The 23702-nt window shown below is 57.3% G+C and overlaps 1 protein-coding gene across 2 annotated transcripts in view; it reads right to left on the bottom strand.

Annotated features, from left to right (window-relative positions):
- ccdc32 (coiled-coil domain containing 32) overlaps positions 1 to 23702 on the bottom strand; it is a 79254-nt gene that overhangs the window by 12675 nt on the left and 42877 nt on the right. For both annotated transcript variants that reach the window (XM_070877378.1, XM_070877379.1), the window contains exon 2: positions 710 to 1038. In XM_070877378.1, coding sequence (XP_070733479.1) covers positions 710 to 947 — 238 coding nt within the window. In that variant the 5' untranslated portion in view covers positions 948 to 1038. The remainder of the gene's footprint in view (positions 1 to 709; positions 1039 to 23702) is intronic.

Here is a 23702-nt window from a genome sequence, read left to right as displayed (position 1 = left end):
GAGGGGGGGGGGGGGGGGGGGAGAGAAAGCCATTCGTTGCCGCTGTGCGGGGGGGGGGGGGGGAGAAAGCTGTTCGTTGCCGCTGTGCGGGAGGGGGGGGGAAGAAAACAGCCGTTCGTTCCCGGGGGGGGGGAAGGAGACAGTGAGAAGGCTGCAAGTGCTGATGGCAATGTGCTTTTATTAAAAAATGTTCAAAAATTAAACAGCTACAAAGAACTACAAAAATGGCCGAGTGCCAATGTTTTTTTCACACTGCGCGTGCGCGAATGCTCCAACGCGCACGCGCAGCATTGCCGGCAGGAAAAAAACTAATTTAAATAGTACTCGCCCCCTCGCACTTACAAAATCGGCGCGTGTAGGCTCCGCCCCCCTGAGCACCACGCCAAGCAGACAAGGAGCTGCAAAGCGCTCCAGAATCGCGATTTTTTTTAGGCGCCGTTTTAGGCTCGGAGGGGCGCCCGTTTTTTTTCTTGTGGAAACTTGGGCCCTTAAAAAGTACTTGGATGTGCACTTAAAGTGCCGTAACCTACAGGGCTACAGACCAAGAGCTGGAAAGTGGGATTAGGCTGAATAGCTGTTGGTTGGCCGGCGCGGACACGATGGGCCGAAATGGCCTCCTTCCATGCTGTAAATTTCTATGATTCTATGTCCTGGGAGGGCAAGGGTGACTTGGGGATCTGGAATAAAAAGCTTTAAATCACACACTTACCCAATGCTGCTATATATTGGTGTGAATCTGCCATGGGAGCCCAAGGATTGACACCTTCTGCGTGATCCTCATCGTTGCTCATCGAATCCAAGTCCAGCGCCATCCCGGGAATTGGGCTGAATATTTCAGAGAAAGATTCCGGCAGATAGTCTTCGATTGGGGACTCGGCGAGAGCAGGCAGTCCAGAACATATCCGTTCCCAGATATCATCACCACACTCCGTGTCACTCACATCCATCGCAAACACTCCCAAACCTCGAAACAATGACAGCTGGAGTCAGTCAGTCAGCAAACCCCTTGCGGAATCATCCAGACTCAAAGCAGGGAAACTACAGGGACAACAAGAACACATTCAGTCTCACGCCGACAGGGGCAGACGGTCAGTCTCACACCGACAGACGGTCAGTCTCACGCCGACAGGGACAGACGGTCAGTCTCACACCGACAGAAACAGACGGTCAGTCTCACACCGACAGGGACAGACGGTCAGTTTCACACCGACAGGGACAGGCGGTCAGTCTCACACCGACAGGAACAGACGGTCAGTTTCACACCGACAGGGACAGACGGTCAGTTTCACACCGACAGGGACAGAGGGTTAGTTTCATACTGACAGGGACAGACGGTCAGTCTCACACCGACAGGGACAGACGGTTAGTTTCACACCGACAGGAACAGACGGTTAGTTTCACACCGACAGGGACAGACGGTTAGTTTCACACTGACAGTCTCAGACGGTCAATCTCACACCGACAGGTACAGACGGTCAGTTTCACACTGACAGGAACAGACGGTCAGTCTCACGCCGACAGGGACAGAGGGTCAGTCTCACGCCGACAGGGACAGACGGTCAGTCTCACGCCGACAGGGAGAGACGGTCAGTCTCAGCCGACAGGGACAGACGGTCAGTTTCACACCGACAGGGACAGACGGTTAGTTTCACACCGACAGGGACAGACGGTTAGTTTCATGCTGACAGGGACAGACGGTCAGTCTCACACCGACAGGGACAGACGGTTAGTTTCACACCGACAGGAACAGACGGTCAGTCTCACACCGACAGACGGTCAGTCTCACGCCGACAGGGACAGACGGTCAGTCTCACGACGACAGACGGTCAGTCTCACACCGACAGGGACAGACGGCCAGTCTTACACCGACAGACGGTCAGTCTCACACCGACAGGGACAGACGGTCAGTCTCACGCCGACAGGGACAGACGGTCAGTCTCACGCCGACAGACGGTCAGTATCACGCCGTCAGGGACAGACAATCAGTCTCACACCGACAGACGGTCAGTCTCACGCCAACAGGGACATACGGTCAGTCTCAGGCCGACATGGACAGACAATCAGTCTCACACCGACAGACGGTCAGTCTCACGCCAACAGTGACAGACGGTCAGTCTCACGCCGACAGGGACAGACAGTCAGTCTCACACCGACAGGGACAGACGGTTAGTTTCACACTGACAGTCTCAGACGGTCAATCTCACACCGACAGGTACAGACGGTCAGTTTCACACTGACAGGAACAGACGGTCAGTCTCACGCCGACAGGGACAGACGGTCAGTCTCACGCCGACAGGGACAGAGGGTCAGTCTCACGCCGACAGGGACAGACGGTCAGTCTCACGCCGACAGGGACAGACGGTCAGTCTCAGCCGACAGGGACAGATGGTCAGTCTCACGCCGACAGGAACAGACGGTCGGTCTCACGTCTACAGGGAGAGACGGTCAGTGTCACACCGACAGGGAGAGACGGTCAGTCTCACACCGACAGGGACAGACGGTCAGTCTCACACTGACAGGGACAGATGGTCAGTCTCACACCGACAGGGACAGACGGTCAGTCTCACACCGACAGGGACAGACGGTTAGTTTCACACCGACAGGGACAGAAGGTTAGTTTCATACTGACAGGGACAGACGGTCAGTCTCACACCGACAGGGACAGACGGTTAGTTTCACACCGACAGGAACAGACGGTCAGTCTCACACCGACAGACGGTCAGTCTCACGCCGACAGGGACAGACGGTCAGTCTCACGACGACAGACGGTCAGTCTCACACCGACAGGGACAGACGGTCAGTCTCACGCCGACAGGGACAGACGGTCAGTCTCACGCCGACAGACGGTCAGTATCACGCCGTCAGGGACAGACGGTCAGTCTCACACCGACAGAGACAGACAATCAGTCTCACACCGACAGACGGTCAGTCTCACGCCAACAGGGACAGACGGTCAGTCTCAGGCCGACATGGACAGACGGTCAGTCTCACACCGACAGGGACAGACGGTCAGTTTCACACCGACAGGGACAGACGGTCAGTCTCACACCGACAGGGACAGACGGTCAGTCTCACACCGACAGGGACAGACGGTTAGTTTCACACCGACAGGAACAAACGGTCAGTCTCACACCGACAGACGGTCAGTCTCACGCCAACAGGGACAGACGGTCAGTCTCACACCGACAGACAGTCAGTCTCACACCGACAGTGACAGACGGTCAGTCTCACACCGACAGGGACAGACGGTCAGTCTCACACTGACAGGAACAGACGGTCAGTTTCACACCGACAGGAACAAACGGTCAGTCTCACACCGACAGACGGTCAGTCTCATGCCAACAGGGACAGACGGTCAGTCTCACACCGACAGTCAGTCTCACACCGACAGTGACAGACGGTCAGTCTCACACCGACAGGTACAGACGGTCAGTTTCACACAGACGGTCAGTTTCACACCGACAGGGACAGACGGTTAGTTTCATACTGACAGGGACAGACGGTCAGTCTCACACCAACAGGGACAGATGGTTAGTTTCATACTGACAGGGACAGACGGTCAGTCTCACAGCGACAGACGGTCAGTCTCACGCCGACAGGGACAGACGGTCAGTCTCACGTCGACAGGGACAGACGGTCAGTCTCACACCGACAGACAGTCAGTCTCACGCCGAAAGGGACAGACGGTCAGTCTCACACCGACAGATGGTCAGTCTCACACCGACAGGGACAGACGGTCAGTCTCACACCGACAGACAGTCAGTCTCACACTGACAGGAACAGACGGTCAGTCTCACGCCGACAGGGACAGACGGTTAGTCTCAGCCGACAGGGACAGACTGTTAGTCTCAGCCGACAGGGACAGACGGTCAGTCTCACGCCGACAGGGACAGACGGTCAGTCTCACACCGACAGACGGTCAGTCTCATGCCGACAGGGACAGACGGTCAGTCTCACACCTACAGACGGTCAGTCTCACGCCGACAGGGACAGACGGTCAGTCTCACACCGACAGACGGTCAGTCTCATGCCGACAGGGACAGACGGTCAGTCTCACACCTACAGACGGTCAGTCTCACGCCGACAGGGACAGACGGTCAGCCTCACGCCGACAGGGACAGACGGTCGGTCTCACATCTACAGGGAGAGACGGTCAGTCTCACACCGACAGGGACAGACGGTCAGTCTCACACCGATAGGGACAGGCGGTCAGTCTCACACCGACAGGGACAGACGGTCAGTTTCACACCGACAGGGACAGACGGTCAGTTTCACACCGACAGGGACAGACGGTTAGTTTCATACTGACAGGGACAGACGGTCAGTCTCACACCGACAGGGACAGACGGTCAGTCTCACACCGACAGGGACAGACGGTTAGTTTCATACTGACAGGGACAGACGGTCAGTCTCACACCGACAGGGACAGACGGTCAGTCTCACGCCGACAGGGACAGACGGTTAGTTTCACACCGACAGGAACAGATGGTCAGTCTCACACCGACAGACGGTCAGTTTCATACTGACAGGGACAGACGGTCAGTCTCACACTGACAGGGACAGACGGTCAGTCTCACGCCGACAGGGACAGACGGTCAGTCTCACGCCGACAGGGACAGAAGGTCAGTCTCACGCCGACAGGAACAGATGGTCAGTCTCACATCTACCTGGAGAGACGGTCAGTCTCACACCGACAGGGACAGACGGTCAGTCACACACCGACAGGGACAGACGATCAGTCTCACATTGACAGGAACAGACGGTCCGTTTCACACCGACAGGGACAGACGGTTAGTTTCATACTGACAGGGACAGACGGTCAGTCTCACACCGACAGGGACAGACGGTTAGTTTCACACCGACAGGAACAGATGGTCAGTCTCACACCGACAGACGGTCAGTCTCACACCGACAGGGACAGACGGTCAGTCTCACGCCGACAGGGACAGACGTTCAGTCTCACGCCGACAGGGACAGACGGTCAGTTTCACGCCGACAGGAACAGACGGTCAGTCTCACACCGACAGGGACAGACGGTCAGTTTCACACCGACAGGGACAGACGGTCAGTTTCACACCGACCGGGACAGACGGTTAGTTTCACACCGACAGGGACAGATGGTTAGTTTCACACCGACAGGGACAGATGGTTAGTTTCACACTGACGGGGACAGACGATCAATCTCACACCGACAGGTACAGAGGTCAGTTTCACACCGACAGGAACAGACGGTCAGTCTCACACCGACAGACGGTCAGTCTCACGCCGACAGGGACAGACGGTCAGTCACACGCCGACAGGGACAGACGGTCAGTCTCAGCCGACAGGGACAGATGGTCAGTCTCACGCCGACGGGAACAGACGGTCAGTCTCACATCTACAGGGAGAGACGGTCAGTCTCACACCGACAGGGAGAGACGGTCAGTCTAACACCGACAGGGACAGACAGTCAGTCTCACACCGACAGATGGTCAGTCTCACACCGACAGGAACAGACGCTCAGTCTCACACCGACAGGGACAGGCGGTCAGTCTCACACCGACAGGAACAGACGGTCAGTTTCACACCAACAGGGACAGACGGTCAGTTTCACACCGACAGGGACAGATGGTTAGATTCATACTGACATGGACAGACGGTCAGTCTCACACCGACAGGGACAGACGGTTAGTTTCACACCGACAGGAACAGACGGTCAGTCTCACACCGACAGACGGTCAGTCTCACACCGAAAGGGACAGACGGTCAGTCTCACACTGACAGTCGGTCAGTCTCACCAACAGGGACAGAGGGTCAGTCTCACACCGACAGGGACGGTTAGTTTCACACCGACTGGAACAGACGGTCAGTCTCACACCGACATACGGTCAGTCTCACGCCGACAGGGACAGACGGTCAATCTCACGCCGACAGGGACAGACGGTCAGTCTCACACCGACAGACGGTCAGTCTCACACCGACAGGGACAGACGGTCAGTCTCACACCGACAGACGGTCAGTCTCACACCGACAGACGGTCAGTCTCACACCGACAGGGAGAGGCGGTCAGTCTCAGCCGACAGGGACAGATGGCAGGGACAGACGGTTAGTTTCACACTGACAGGGACGGACGGTCAGTCTCACCCCGACAGGGACAGACGGTCAGTCTCACACCGACAGACGGTCAGTCTTACACCGACAGGAACAGACGGTCAGTTTCACACCGACAGGTTCAGATGGTTAGTTTCACACCGACAGGGACAGACGGTCAGTTTCACACTGACAGGGACGGACGGTCAGTCTCACACCGACAGGGACAGACGGTCAGTCTCACACCGACAGACGGTCAGTCTCACACCGACAGACGGTCAGTCTCACACCGACAGGGACAGACGGTCAGTTTCACACCGACAGGGACAGACGGTCAGTCTCACACCGACAGACGGTCAGTCTCACGCCGACAGGGACAGACGGTCAGTCTCACGCCGACAGGGACAGACGGTCAGTCTCAGCCGACAGGGACAGACAGTCAGTCTTACGCCGACAGGAACAGACGGTCAGTCTCACATCGACAGGGAGAGACGGTCAGTCTCACACCGACAGGGAGAAACGGTCAGTCTCACACCGACAGGGACAGACGGTCAGTCTCACACCGACAGACAGTCAGTCTCACACCGACAGACGGTCAGTCTCACACCGACAGGGACAGACGGTTAGTTTCACACCGACAGACGGTCAGTCTCACACCGACAGACGGTCAGTCTCACACCGACAGACGGTCAGTCTCACACCGACAGGGACAGACGGTCAGTCTCACACCGACAGTCGGTCAGTCTCACACCGACAGGGACAGACGGTTAGTTTCATACTGACAGGGACAGACGGTCAGTCTCACACCGACAGGGACAGACGGTCAGTCTCACGCCGACAGGGACAGACGGTTAGTTTCACACCGACAGGAACAGATGGTCAGTCTCACACCGACAGACGGTCAGTTTCATACTGACAGGGACAGACGGTCAGTCTCACACTGACAGGGACAGACGGTCAGTCTCACGCCGACAGGGACAGACGGTCAGTCTCACGCCGACAGGAACAGATGGTCAGTCTCACATCTACCTGGAGAGACGGTCAGTCTCACACCGACAGGGACAGACGGTCAGTCACACACCGACAGGGACAGACGATCAGTCTCACATTGACAGGAACAGACGGTCAGTTTCACACCGACAGGGACAGACGGTTAGTTTCATACTGACAGGGACAGACGGTCAGTCTCACACCGACAGGGACAGACGGTTAGTTTCACACCGACAGGAACAGATGGTCAGTCTCACACCGACAGACGGTCAGTCTCACACCGACAGGGACAGACGGTCAGTCTCACGCCGACAGGGACAGACGTTCAGTCTCACGCCGACAGGGACAGACGGTCAGTTCCACGCCGACAGGAACAGACGGTCAGTCTCACACCGACAGGGACAGACGGTCAGTTTCACACCGACAGGGACAGACGGTCATAATCACACTGACAGGGAGAGACGGTCAGTCTCACACCGACAGGGAGAAACGGTCAGTCTCACACCGACAGGGACAGACGGTCAGTCTCACACCGACAGACAGTCAGTCTCACACCGACAGACGGTCAGTCTCACACCGACAGGGACAGACGGTTAGTTTCACACCGACAGACGGTCAGTCTCACACCGACAGACGGTCAGTCTCACACCGACAGGGACAGACGGTCAGTCTCACACCGACAGTCGGTCAGTCTCACACCGACAGGGACAGACGGTCAGTCTCACACCGACAGACGGTCAGTCTCACACCGACAGGGACAGACGGTCAGTCTCACACCGACAGTCGGTCAGTCTCACACCGACAGGGACAGACGGTCAGTCTCACACCGACAGACGGTCAGTCTCACACCGACAGGGACAGATGGTCAGTCTCACGCCGACAGGGACAGACGGTCAGTCTCACACCGACAGGGACAGACAATCAGTCTCACACCGACAGACGGTCAGTCTCACGCCGACAGGGTCAGACGGTCAGTCTCACACCGACAGGGACAGACGGTCAGTCTCACACCGACAGACGGTCAGTCTCACACCGACAGGGACAGACGGTCAGTCTCATGCCGACAGGGACAGACGTTCAGTCTCACACTGACAGGAACAGACGGTCAGTCTCACGCCGACAGGGACAGATGGTCAGTCTCACACTGACAGGAACAGACGGTCAGTCTCACGCTGACAGGGACAGACGGTCAGTCAGACGCCGACAGGGACAGACGGTCAGTCTAAGCCGACAGGGACAGATGGTCAGTCTCACGCCGACAGGAACAGATGGTCAGTCTCACATCTACAGGGAGAGACGGTCAGTCTCACACCGACAGGGACAGACAGTCAGTCTAACACCGACAGGGACAGTCAGTCTCACACCGACAGGGACAGACGGTCAGTTTCACACCGACAGGGACAGACGGTCAGTCTCACACTGACAAGAACAGACGGTCAGTTTCACACCGACAGGGACAGACGGTTAGATTCATACTGACAGGGACAGATGGTCAGTCTCACGCCGACAGGGACAGACGGTCAGTTTCACACCGACAGGGACAGACGGTCAGTCTCACACTGACAAGAACAGACGGTCAGTTTCACACCGACAGGGACAGACGGTTAGATTCATACTGACAGGGACAGATGGTCAGTCTCACACCGACAGGGACAGACGGTTAGTTTCACACCGACAGGAACAGACGGTCAGTCTCACACCGACAGACGGTCAGTCTCACACCGACAGGGACAGACGGTCAGTCTCACACCGACAGTCGGTCAGTCTCACACCGACAGGGACAGACGGTCAGTCTCACACCGACAGACGGTCAGTCTCACACCGACATGGACAGATGGTCAGTCTCACGCCGACAGGGACAGACGGTCAGTGTCACACCGACAGGGACAGACAATCAGTCTCACACCGACAGACGGTCAGTCTCACGCCAACAGGGACGGTTAGTTTCACACCGACAGAAACAGACGGTCAGTCTCACACCGACAGACGGTCAGTCTCACGCCGACAGGGACAGACGGTCAGTCTCACGCCGACAGGGACAGACGGTCAGTCTCACGCCGACAGGGACAGACGGTCAGTCTCACGCCGACAGGAACAGATGGTCAGTCTCACATCTACCTGGAGAGACGGTCAGTCTCACACCGACAGGGACAGACGGTCAGTCACACACCGACAGGGACAGACGATCAGTCTCACATTGACAGGAACAGACGGTCAGTTTCACATCGACAGGGACAGACGGTCAGTTTCACACCGACAGGGACAGACGGTTAGTTTCATACTGACAGGGACAGACGGTCAGTCTCACACCGACAGGGACAGACGGTTAGTTTCACACCGACAGGGACAGACGGTCAGTCTCACACCGACAGACGGTCAGTCTCACACCGACAGGGACAGACGGTCAGTCTCACGCCGACAGGGACAGACGTTCAGTCTCACGCCAACAGGGACAGACGGTCAGTTTCACGCCGACAGGAACAGACGGTCAGTCTCACACCGACAGGGACAGACGGTCAGTTTCACACCGACAGGGACAGACGGTCATAATCACACTGACAGGAAAAGACGGTCAGTTTCACACCGACCGGGACAGACGGTTAGTTTCACACCGACAGGGACAGATGGTTAGTTTCACACCGACAGGGACAGATGGTTAGTTTCACACTGACAGGGACAGACGGTCAGTCTCACACCGACAGACGGCCAGTCTCACGCCGACAGGGACAGACGGTCAGTCACACGCCGACAGGGACAGACGGTCAGTCTCAGCCGACAGGGACAGATGGTCAGTCTCACGCCGACGGTAACAGACGGTCAGTCTCACATCTACAGGGAGAGATGGTCAGTCTCACACCGACAGGGAGAGACGGTCAGTCTAACACCGACAGGGACAGACAGTCAGTCTCACACCGACAGATGGTCAGTCTCACACCGACAGGAACAGACGGTCAGTCTCACACCGACAGGGACAGGCGGTCAGTCTCACACCGACAGGAACAGACGGTTAGTTTCACACCAACAGGGACAGACGGTCAGTTTCACACCGACAGGGACAGATGGTTAGATTCATACTGACAGGGACAGACGGTCAGTCTCACACCGACAGGGACAGACGGTTAGTTTCACACCGACAGGAACAGACGGTCAGTCTCACACCGACAGACGGTCAGTCTCACACCGATAGGGACAGACGGTCAGTCTCACACTGACAGTCGGTCAGTCTCACCAACAGGGACAGAGGGTCAGTCTCACACCGACAGGGACGGTTAGTTTCACACCGACTGGAACAGACGGTCAGTCTCACACCGACATACGGTCAGTCTCACGCCGACAGGGACAGACGGTCAGTCTCACGCCGACAGGGACAGACGGTCAGTCTCACACCGACAGACGGTCAGTCTCACACCGACAGACGGTCAGTCTCACACCGACAGGGACAGACGGTCAGTCTCACACCGACAGACGGTCAGTCTCACACCGACAGGGACAGACGGTCAGTCTCACACCGACAGACGGTCAGTCTCACACCGACAGGGAGAGGCGGTCAGTCTCAGCCGACAGGGACAGATGGTTAGTTTCACACCGACAGGGACAGACGGTTAGTTTCACACTGACAGGGACGGACGGTCAGTCTCACCCCGACAGGGACAGACGGTCAGTCTCACACCGACAGACGGTCAGTCTTACACCGACAGGAACAGACGGTCAGTTTCACACCGACAGGTTTAGATGGTTAGTTTCACACCGACAGGGACAGGCGGTCAGTTTCACACTGACAGGGACGGACGGTCAGTCTCACACCGACAGGGACAGACGGTCAGTCTCACACCGACAGACGGTCAGTCTCACACCGACAGACGGTCAGTCTCACACCGACAGGGACAGACGGTCAGTTTCACACCGACAGGGACAGACGGTCAGTCTCACACCGACAGACGGTCAGTCTCACGCCGACAGGGACAGACGGTCAGTCTCACACCGACAGGGACAGACGGTCAGTCTCAGCCGACAGGGACAGACAGGCAGTCTTACGCCGACAGGAACAGACGGTCAGTCTCACATCGACAGGGAGAGACGGTCAGTCTCACACCGACAGGGAGAAACGGTCAGTCTCACACCGACAGGGACAGACGGTCAGTCTCACACCGACAGATGGTCAGTCTCACACCGACAGGAACAGACGGTCAGTCTCACACCGACAGGGACAGGCGGTCAGTCTCACACCGACAGGACCAGACGGTCAGTTTCACACCGACAGATGGTCAGTCTCACACCGACAGGAACAGACGGTCAGTCTCACACCGACAGGGACAGGCGGTCAGTTTCACACCGACAGGGACAGATGGTTAGATTCATACTGACAGGGACAGACGGTCAGTCTCACACCGACAGGGACAGACGGTTAGTTTCACACCGACAGGAACAGACGGTCAGTCTCACACCGACAGACGGTCAGTCTCACACCGACAGGGACAGACGGTCAGTCTCACACTGACAGTCGGTCAGTCTCACCAACAGGGACAGAGGGTCAGTCTCACACCGACAGGGACGGTTAGTTTCACACCGACTGGAACAGACGGTCAGTCTCACACCGACATACGGTCAGTCTCACGCCGACAGGGACAGACGGTCAGTCTCACGCCGACAGGGACAGACGGTCAGTCTCACACCGACAGACGGTCAGTCTCACACCGACAGGGACTGACGGTCAGTCTCACACCGACAGACGGTCAGTCTCACACCGACAGACGGTCAGTCTCACACCGACAGGGAGAGGCGGTCAGTCTCAGCCGACAGGGACAGATGGTTAGTTTCACACCGACAGGGACAGACGGTTAGTTTCACACTGACAGGGACGGACGGTCAGTCTCACCCCGACAGGGACAGACGGTCAGTCTCACACCGACAGACGGTCAGTCTTACACCGACAGGAACAGACGGTCAGTTTCACACCGACAGGTTCAGATGGTTAGTTTCACACCGACAGGGACAGACGGTCAGTTTCACACTGACAGGGACGGACGGTCAGTCTCACACCGACAGGGACAGACGGTCAGTCTCACACCGACAGACGGTCAGTCTCACACCGACAGGGACAGACGGTCAGTCTCACGCCGACAGGGACAGACGGTCAGTCTCACGCCGACAGGGACAGACGGTCAGTCTCAGCCGACAGGGACAGACAGTCAGTCTTACGCCGACAGGAACAGACGGTCAGTCTCACATCGACAGGGAGAGACGGTCAGTCTCACACCGACAGGGAGAAACGGTCAGTCTCACACCGACAGGGACAGACGGTCAGTCTCACACCGACAGACAGTCAGTCTCACACCGACAGACGGTCAGTCTCACACCGACAGGGACAGACGGTTAGTTTCACACCGACAGACGGTCAGTCTCACACCGACAGACGGTCAGTCTCACACCGACAGGGACAGACGGTCAGTCTCACACCGACAGTCGGTCAGTCTCACACCGACAGGGACAGACGGTCAGTCTCACACCGACAGACGGTCAGTCTCACACCGACAGGGACAGACGGTCAGTCTCACACCGACAGTCGGTCAGTCTCACACCGACAGGGACAGACGGTCAGTCTCACACCGACAGACGGTCAGTCTCACACCGACAGGGACAGATGGTCAGTCTCACGCCGACAGGGACAGACGGTCAGTCTCACACCGACAGGGACAGACAATCAGTCTCACACCGACAGACGGTCAGTCTCACACCGACAGGGAGAGGCGGTCAGTCTCAGCCGACAGGGACAGATGGTTAGTTTCACACCGGCAGGGACAGACGGTTAGTTTCACACTGACAGGGACGGACGGTCAGTCTCACCCCGACAGGGACAGATGGTCAGTCTCACACCGACAGACGGTCAGTCTTACACCGACAGGAACAGACGGTCAGTTTCACACCGAAAGGTTCAGATGGTTAGTTTCACACCGACAGGGACAGACGGTCAGTTTCACACTGACAGGGACGGACGGTCAGTCTCACACCGACAGGGACAGACGGTCAGTCTCACACCGACAGACGGTCAGTCTCACACCGACAGGGAGAAACGGTCAGTCTCACACCGACAGGGACAGACGGTCAGTCTCACACCGACAGGGACAGACGGTCAGTCTCACACCGACAGGGACAGATGGTTAGTTTCACACCGACAGGGACAGATGGTTAGTTTCACACTGACAGGGACAGACGATCAATCTCACACCGACAGGTACAGAGGTCAGTTTCACACCGACAGGGACAGACGGTCAGTCTCACACCGACAGACAGTCAGTCTCACACCGACAGACGGTCAGTCTCACACCGACAGGGACAGACGGTTAGTTTCACACCGACAGACGGTCAGTCTCACACCGACAGACGGTCAGTCTCACACCGACAGGGACAGACGGTCAGTCTCACACCGACAGTCGGTCAGTCTCACACCGACAGGGACAGACGGTCAGTCTCACACCGACAGACGGTCAGTCTCACACCGACAGGGACAGACGGTCAGTCTCACACCGACAGTCGGTCAGTCTCACACCGACAGGGACAGATGGTCAGTCTCACACCGACAGACGGTCAGTCTCACACCGACAGGGACAGATGGTCAGTCTCACGCCGACAGGGACAGACGGTCAGTCTCACACCGACAGGGACAGACAATCAGTCTCACACCGACAGACGGTCAGTCTCACACCGACAGGGAGAGGCGGTCAGTCTCAGCCGACAGGGACAGATGGTTAGTTTCACACCGACAGGGACAGACGGTTAGTTTCACACTGACAGGGACGGACGGTCAGTCTCACCCCGACAGGGACAGACGGTCAGTCTCACACCGACAGACGGTCAGTCTTACACCGACAGGAACAGACGGTCAGTTTCACACCGAAAGGTTCAGATGGTTAGTTTCACACCGACAGGGACAGACGGTCAGTTTCACACCGACAGGGACAGACGGTCAGTCTCACACCGACAGACAGTCAGTCTCACACCGACAGACGGTCAGTCTCACACCGACAGGGACAGACGGTTAGTTTCACACCGACAGACGGTCAGTCTCACACCGACAGACGGTCAGTCTCACACCGACAGGGACAGACGGTCAGTCTCACACCGACAGTCGGTCAGTCTCACACCGACAGGGACAGACGGTCAGTCTCACACCAACAGACGGTCAGTCTCACACCGACAGGGACAGACGGTCAGTCTCACACCGACAGTCGGTCAGTCTCACACCGACAGGGACAGACGGTCAGTCTCACACCGACAGACGGTCAGTCTCACACCGACATGGACAGATGGTCAGTCTCACGCCGACAGGGACAGACGGTCAGTGTCACACCGACAGGGACAGACAATCAGTCTCACACCGACAGACGGTCAGTCTCACGCCAACAGGGACGGTTAGTTTCACACCGACAGAAACAGACGGTCAGTCTCACACCGACAGACGGTCAGTCTCACGCCGATAGGGACAGACGGTCAGTCTCACGCCGACAGGGACAGACGGTCAGTCTCACGCCGACAGGGACAGACGGTCAGTCTCACGCCGACAGGAACAGATGGTCAGTCTCACATCTACCTGGAGAGACGGTCAGTCTCACACCGACAGGGACAGACGGTCAGTCACACACCGACAGGGACAGACGATCAGTCTCACATTGACAGGAACAGACGGTCAGTTTCACATCGACAGGGACAGACGGTCAGTTTCACACCGACAGGGACAGACGGTTAGTTTCATACTGACAGGGACAGACGGTCAGTCTCACACCGACAGGGACAGACGGTTAGTTTCACACCGACAGGGACAGACGGTCAGTCTCACACCGACAGACGGTCAGTCTCACACCGACAGGGACAGACGGTCAGTCTCACGCCGACAGGGACAGACGTTCAGTCTCACGCCAACAGGGACAGACGGTCAGTTTCACGCCGACAGGAACAGACGGTCAGTCTCACACCGACAGGGACAGACGGTCAGTTTCACACCGACAGGGACAGACGGTCATAATCACACTGACAGGAAAAGACGGTCAGTTTCACACCGACCGGGACAGACGGTTAGTTTCACACCGACAGGGACAGATGGTTAGTTTCACACCGACAGGGACAGATGGTTAGTTTCACACTGACAGGGACAGACGATCAATCTCACACCGACAGGTACAGAGGTCAGTTTCACACCGACAGGAACAGACGGTCAGTCTCACACCGACAGACGGCCAGTCTCACGCCGACAGGGACAGACGGTCAGTCACACGCCGACAGGGACAGACGGTCAGTCTCAGCCGACAGGGACAGATGGTCAGTCTCACGCCGACGGTAACAGACGGTCAGTCTCACATCTACAGGGAGAGATGGTCAGTCTCACACCGACAGGGAGAGACGGTCAGTCTAACACCGACAGGGACAGACAGTCAGTCTCACACCGACAGATGGTCAGTCTCACACCGACAGGAACAGACGGTCAGTCTCACACCGACAGGGACAGGCGGTCAGTCTCACACCGACAGGAACAGACGGTTAGTTTCACACCAACAGGGACAGACGGTCAGTTTCACACCGACAGGGACAGATGGTTAGATTCATACTGACAGGGACAGACGGTCAGTCTCACACCGACAGGGACAGACGGTTAGTTTCACACCGACAGGAACAGACGGTCAGTCTCACACCGACAGACGGTCAGTCTCACACCGACAGGGACAGACGGTCAGTCTCACACTGACAGTCGGTCAGTCTCACCAACAGGGACAGAGGGTCAGTCTCACACCGACAGGGACGGTTAGTTTCACACCGACTGGAACAGACGGTCAGTCTCACACCGACATACGGTCAGTCTCACGCCGACAGGGACAGACGGTCAGTCTCACGCCGACAGGGACAGACGGTCAGTCTCACACCGACAGACGGTCAGTCTCACACCGACAGGGACAGACGGTCAGTCTCACACCGACAGACGGTCAGTCTCACACCGACAGGGACAGACGGTCAGTCTCACGCCGACAGGAACAGATGGTCAGTCTCACATCTACCTGGAGAGACGGTCAGTCTCACACCGACAGGGACAGACGGTCAGTCACACACCGACAGGGACAGACGATCAGTCTCACATTGACAGGAACAGACGGTCAGTTTCACATCGACAGGGACAGACGGTCAGTTTCACACCGACAGGGACAGACGGTTAGTTTCATACTGACAGGGACAGACGGTCAGTCTCACACCGACAGGGACAGACGGTTAGTTTCACACCGACAGGGACAGACGGTCAGTCTCACACCGACAGACGGTCAGTCTCACACCGACAGGGACAGACGGTCAGTCTCACGCCGACAGGGACAGACGTTCAGTCTCACGCCAACAGGGACAGACGGTCAGTTTCACGCCGACAGGAACAGACGGTCAGTCTCACACCGACAGGGACAGACGTTCAGTCTCACACCGACAGGGACAGACGGTCAGTTTCACACCGACAGGGACAGACGGTCATAATCACACTGACAGGAAAAGACGGTCAGTTTCACACCGACCGGGACAGACGGTTAGTTTCACACCGACAGGGACAGATGGTTAGTTTCACACCGACAGGGACAGATGGTTAGTTTCACACTGACAGGGACAGACGATCAATCTCACACCGACAGGTACAGAGGTCAGTTTCACACCGACAGGAACAGACGGTCAGTCTCACACCGACAGACGGCCAGTCTCACGCCGACAGGGACAGACGGTCAGTCACACGCCGACAGGGACAGACGGTCAGTCTCAGCCGACAGGGACAGATGGTCAGTCTCACGCCGACGGTAACAGACGGTCAGTCTCACATCTACAGGGAGAGATGGTCAGTCTCACACCGACAGGGAGAGACGGTCAGTCTAACACCGACAGGGACAGACAGTCAGTCTCACACCGACAGATGGTCAGTCTCACACCGACAGGAACAGACGGTCAGTCTCACACCGACAGGGACAGGCGGTCAGTCTCACACCGACAGGAACAGACGGTTAGTTTCACACCAACAGGGACAGACGGTCAGTTTCACACCGACAGGGACAGATGGTTAGATTCATACTGACAGGGACAGACGGTCAGTCTCACACCGACAGGGACAGACGGTTAGTTTCACACCGACAGGAACAGACGGTCAGTCTCACACCGACAGACGGTCAGTCTCACACCGACAGGGACAGACGGTCAGTCTCACACTGACAGTCGGTCAGTCTCACCAACAGGGACAGAGGGTCAGTCTCACACCGACAGGGACGGTTAGTTTCACACCGACTGGAACAGACGGTCAGTCTCACACCGACATACGGTCAGTCTCACGCCGACAGGGACAGACGGTCAGTCTCACGCCGACAGGGACAGACGGTCAGTCTCACACCGACAGACGGTCAGTCTCACACCGACAGGGACAGACGGTCAGTCTCACACCGACAGACGGTCAGTCTCACACCGACAGGGACAGACGGTCAGTCTCACACCGACAGACGGTCAGTCTCACACCGACAGGGAGAGGCGGTCAGTCTCAGCCGACAGGGACAGATGGTTAGTTTCACACCGACAGGGACAGACGGTTAGTTTCACACTGACAGGGACGGACGGTCAGTCTCACCCCGACAGGGACAGACGGTCAGTCTCACACCGACAGACGGTCAGTCTTACACCGACAGGAACAGACGGTCAGTTTCACACCGACAGGTTTAGATGGTTAGTTTCACACCGACAGGGACAGGCGGTCAGTTTCACACTGACAGGGACGGACGGTCAGTCTCACACCGACAGGGACAGACGGTCAGTCTCACACCGACAGACGGTCAGTCTCACACCGACAGACGGTCAGTCTCACACCGACAGGGACAGACGGTCAGTTTCACACCGACAGGGACAGACGGTCAGTCTCACACCGACAGACGGTCAGTCTCACGCCGACAGGGACAGACGGTCAGTCTTACGCCGACAGGAACAGACGGTCAGTCTCACATCGACAGGGAGAGACGGTCAGTCTCACACCGACAGGGAGAAACGGTCAGTCTCACACCGACAGGGACAGACGGTCAGTCTCACACCGACAGATGGTCAGTCTCACACCGACAGGAACAGACGGTCAGTCTCACACCGACAGGGACAGGCGGTCAGTCTCACACCGACAGGACCAGACGGTCAGTTTCACACCGACAGATGGTCAGTCTCACACCGACAGGAACAGACGGTCAGTCTCACACCGACAGGGACAGGCGGTCAGTTTCACACCGACAGGGACAGATGGTTAGATTCATACTGACAGGGACAGACGGTCAGTCTCACACCGACAGGGACAGACGGTTAGTTTCACACCGACAGGAACAGACGGTCAGTCTCACACCGACAGACGGTCAGTCTCACACCGACAGGGACAGACGGTCAGTCTCACACTGACAGTCGGTCAGTCTCACCAACAGGGACAGAGGGTCAGTCTCACACCGACAGGGACGGTTAGTTTCACACCGACTGGAACAGACGGTCAGTCTCACACCGACATACGGTCAGTCTCACGCCGACAGGGACAGACGGTCAGTCTCACGCCGACAGGGACAGACGGTCAGTCTCACACCGACAGACGGTCAGTCTCACACCGACAGGGACTGACGGTCAGTCTCACACCGACAGACGGTCAGTCTCACACCGACAGACGGTCAGTCTCACACCGACAGGGAGAGGCGGTCAGTCTCAGCCGACAGGGACAGATGGTTAGTTTCACACCGACAGGGACAGACGGTTAGTTTCACACTGACAGGGACGGACGGTCAGTCTCACCCCGACAGGGACAGACGGTCAGTCTCACACCGACAGACGGTCAGTCTTACACCGACAGGAACAGACGGTCAGTTTCACACCGACAGGTTCAGATGGTTAGTTTCACACCGACAGGGACAGACGGTCAGTTTCACACTGACAGGGACGGACGGTCAGTCTCACACCGACAGGGACAGACGGTCAGTCTCACACCGACAGACGGTCAGTCTCACACCGACAGGGACAGACGGTCAGTCTCACGCCGACAGGGACAGACGGTCAGTCTCACGCCGACAGGGACAGACGGTCAGTCTCAGCCGACAGGGACAGACAGTCAGTCTTACGCCGACAGGAACAGACGGTCAGTCTCACATCGACAGGGAGAGACGGTCAGTCTCACACCGACAGGGAGAAACGGTCAGTCTCACACCGACAGGGACAGACGGTCAGTCTCACACCGACAGACAGTCAGTCTCACACCGACAGACGGTCAGTCTCACACCGACAGGGACAGACGGTTAGTTTCACACCGACAGACGGTCAGTCTCACACCGACAGACGGTCAGTCTCACACCGACAGGGACAGACGGTCAGTCTCACACCGACAGTCGGTCAGTCTCACACCGACAGGGACAGACGGTCAGTCTCACACCGACAGACGGTCAGTCTCACACCGACAGGGACAGATGGTCAGTCTCACACCGACAGTCGGTCAGTCTCACACCGACAGGGACAGACGGTCAGTCTCACACCGACAGACGGTCAGTCTCACACCGACAGGGACAGATGGTATCAGTCTCACGCCGACAGGGACAGACGGTCAGTCTCACACCGACAGGGACAGACAATCAGTCTCACACCGACAGACGGTCAGTCTCACACCGACAGGGAGAGGCGGTCAGTCTCAGCCGACAGGGACAGATGGTTAGTTTCACACCGGCAGGGACAGACGGTTAGTTTCACACTGACAGGGACGGACGGTCAGTCTCACCCCGACAGGGACAGATGGTCAGTCTCACACCGACAGACGGTCAGTCTTACACCGACAGGAACAGACGGTCAGTTTCACACCGAAAGGTTCAGATGGTTAGTTTCACACCGACAGGGACAGACGGTCAGTTTCACACTGACAGGGACGGACGGTCAGTCTCACACCGACAGGGACAGACGGTCAGTCTCACACCGACAGACGGTCAGTCTCACACCGACAGGGAGAAACGGTCAGTCTCACACCGACAGGGACAGACGGTCAGTCTCACACCGACAGGGACAGACGGTCAGTCTCACACCGACAGGGACAGATGGTTAGTTTCACACCGACAGGGACAGATGGTTAGTTTCACACTGACAGGGACAGACGATCAATCTCACACCGACAGGTACAGAGGTCAGTTTCACACCGACAGGGACAGACGGTCAGTCTCACACCGACAGACAGTCAGTCTCACACCGACAGACGGTCAGTCTCACACCGACAGGGACAGACGGTTAGTTTCACACCGACAGACGGTCAGTCTCACACCGACAGACGGTCAGTCTCACACCGACAGGGACAGACGGTCAGTCTCACACCGACAGACGGTCAGTCTCACACCGACAGGGACAGACGGTCAGTCTCACACCGACAGACGGTCAGTCTCACACCGACAGGGACAGACGGTCAGTCTCACACCGACAGTCGGTCAGTCTCACACCGACAGGGACAGATGGTCAGTCTCACACCGACAGACGGTCAGTCTCACACCGACAGGGACAGATGGTCAGTCTCACGCCGACAGGGACAGACAGTCAGTCTCACACCGACAGGGACAGACAATCAGTCTCACACCGACAGACGGTCAGTCTCACACCGACAGGGAGAGGCGGTCAGTCTCAGCCGACAGGGACAGATGGTTAGTTTCACACCGACAGGGACAGACGGTTAGTTTCACACTGACAGGGACGGACGGTCAGTCTCACCCCGACAGGGACAGACGGTCAGTCTCACACCGACAGACGGTCAGTCTTACACCGACAGGAACAGACGGTCAGTTTCACACCGAAAGGTTCAGATGGTTAGTTTCACACCGACAGGGACAGACGGTCAGTTTCACACCGACAGGGACAGACGGTCAGTCTCACACCGACAGACAGTCAGTCTCACACCGACAGACGGTCAGTCTCACACCGACAGGGACAGACGGTTAGTTTCACACCGACAGACGGTCAGTCTCACACCGACAGACGGTCAGTCTCACACCGACAGGGACAGACGGTCAGTCTCACACCGACAGTCGGTCAGTCTCACACCGACAGGGACAGACGGTCAGTCTCACACCAACAGACGGTCAGTCTCACACCGACAGGGACAGACGGTCAGTCTCACACCGACAGTCGGTCAGTCTCACACCGACAGGGACAGACGGTCAGTCTCACACCGACAGACGGTCAGTCTCACACCGACAGGGACAGATGGTCAGTCTCACGCCGACAGGGACAGACGGTCAGTCTCACACCGACAGGGACAGACAATCAGTCTCACACCGACAGACGGTCAGTCTCACACCGACAGGGAGAGGCGGTCAGTCTCAGCCGACAGGGACAGATGGTTAGTTTCACACCGACAGGGACAGACGGTTAGTTTCACACTGACAGGGACGGACGGTCAGTCTCACCCCGACAGGGACAGACGGTCAGTCTCACACCGACAGACGGTCAGTCTTACACCGACAGGAACAGACGGTCAGTTTCACACCGAAAGGTTCAGATGGTTAGTTTCACACCGACAGGGACAGACGGTCAGTTTCACACTGACAGGGACGGACGGTCAGTCTCACACCGACAGGGACAGACGGTCAGTCTCACACCGACAGACGGTCAGTCTCACACCGACAGACGGTCAGTCTCACACCGACAGGGACAGACGGTCAGTTTCACACCGACAGGGACAGACGGTCAGTCTCACACCGACAGACGGTCAGTCTCACGCCGACAGGGACAGACGGTCAGTCACACGCCGACAGGGACAGACGGTCAGTCTCAGCCGACAGGGACAGATGGTCAGTCTCACGCCGACGGTAACAGACGGTCAGTCTCACATCTACAGGGAGAGATGGTCAGTCTCACACCGACAGGGAGAGACGGTCAGTCTAACACCGACAGGGACAGACAGTCAGTCTCACACCGACAGATGGTCAGTCTCACACCGACAGGAACAGACGGTCAGTCTCACACCGACAGGGACAGGCGGTCAGTCTCACACCGACAGATGGTCAGTCTCACACCGACAGGGACAGACGGTCAGTCTCACACTGACAGTCGGTCAGTCTCACCAACAGGGACAGAGGGTCAGTCTCACACCGACTGGAACAGACGGTCAGTCTCACACCGACATACGGTCAGTCTCACGCCGACAGGGACAGACGGTCAGTCTCACGCCGACAGGGACAGACGGTCAGTCTCACACCGACAGACGGTCAGTCTCACACCGACAGGGACAGACGGTCAGTCTCACACCGACAGACGGTCAGTCTCACACCGACAGACGGTCAGTCTCACACCGACAGGGAGAGGCGGTCAGTCTCAGCCGACAGGGACAGATGGTTAGTTTCACACCGACAGGGACAGACGGTTAGTTTCACACTGACAGGGACGGACGGTCAGTCTCACCCCGACAGGGACAGACGGTCAGTCTCACACCGACAGACGGTCAGTCTTACACCGACAGGAACAGACGGTCAGTTTCACACCGACAGGTTTAGATGGTTAGTTTCACACCGACAGGGACAGGCGGTCAGTTTCACACTGACAGGGACGGACGGTCAGTCTCACACCGACAGGGACAGACGGTCAGTCTCACACCGACAGACGGTCAGTCTCACACCGACAGGGACAGACGGTCAGTTTCACACCGACAGGGACAGACGGTCAGTCTCACACCGACAGACGGTCAGTCTCACGCCGACAGGGACAGACGGTCAGTCTCACGCCGACAGGGACAGACGGTCAGTCTCAGCCGACAGGGACAGACAGGCAGTCTTACGCCGACAGGAACAGACGGTCAGTCTCACATCGACAGGGAGAGACGGTCAGTCTCACACCGACAGGGAGAAACGGTCAGTCTCACACCGACAGGGACAGACGGTCAGTCTCACACCGACAGATGGTCAGTCTCACACCGACAGGAACAGACGGTCAGTCTCACACCGACAGGGACAGGCGGTCAGTCTCACACCGACAGGACCAGACGGTCAGTTTCACACCGACAGATGGTCAGTCTCACACCGACAGGAACAGACGGTCAGTCTCACACCGACAGGGACAGGCGGTCAGTTTCACACCGACAGGGACAGATGGTTAGATTCATACTGACAGGGACAGACGGTCAGTCTCACACCGACAGGGACAGACGGTTAGTTTCACACCGACAGGAACAGACGGTCAGTCTCACACCGACAGACAGTCAGTCTCACACCGACAGGGACAGACGGTCAGTCTCACACTGACAGTCGGTCAGTCTCACCAACAGGGACAGATGGTCAGTCTCACACCGACAGGGACAGTTAGTTTCACACCGACTGGAACAGACGGTCAGTCTCACACCGACATACGGTCAGTCTCACGCCGACAGGGACAGACGGTCAGTCTCACGCCGACAGGGACAGACGGTCAGTCTCACACCGACAGACGGTCAGTCTCACACCGACAGGGACAGACGGTCAGTCTCACACCGACAGACGGTCAGTCTCACACCGACAGACGGTCAGTCTCACACCGACAGGGAGAGGCGGTCAGTCTCAGCCGACAGGGACAGATGGTTAGTTTCACACCGACAGGGACAGACGGTTAGTTTCACACTGACAGGGACGGACGGTCAG

The sequence above is a fragment of the Pristiophorus japonicus genome, chromosome 4 (assembly GCF_044704955.1).
Source record: "Pristiophorus japonicus isolate sPriJap1 chromosome 4, sPriJap1.hap1, whole genome shotgun sequence".
Classification (NCBI taxonomy): domain Eukaryota; kingdom Metazoa; phylum Chordata; class Chondrichthyes; family Pristiophoridae; genus Pristiophorus; species Pristiophorus japonicus.
This window is presented reverse-complemented; position numbering and strand designations above follow the sequence as displayed.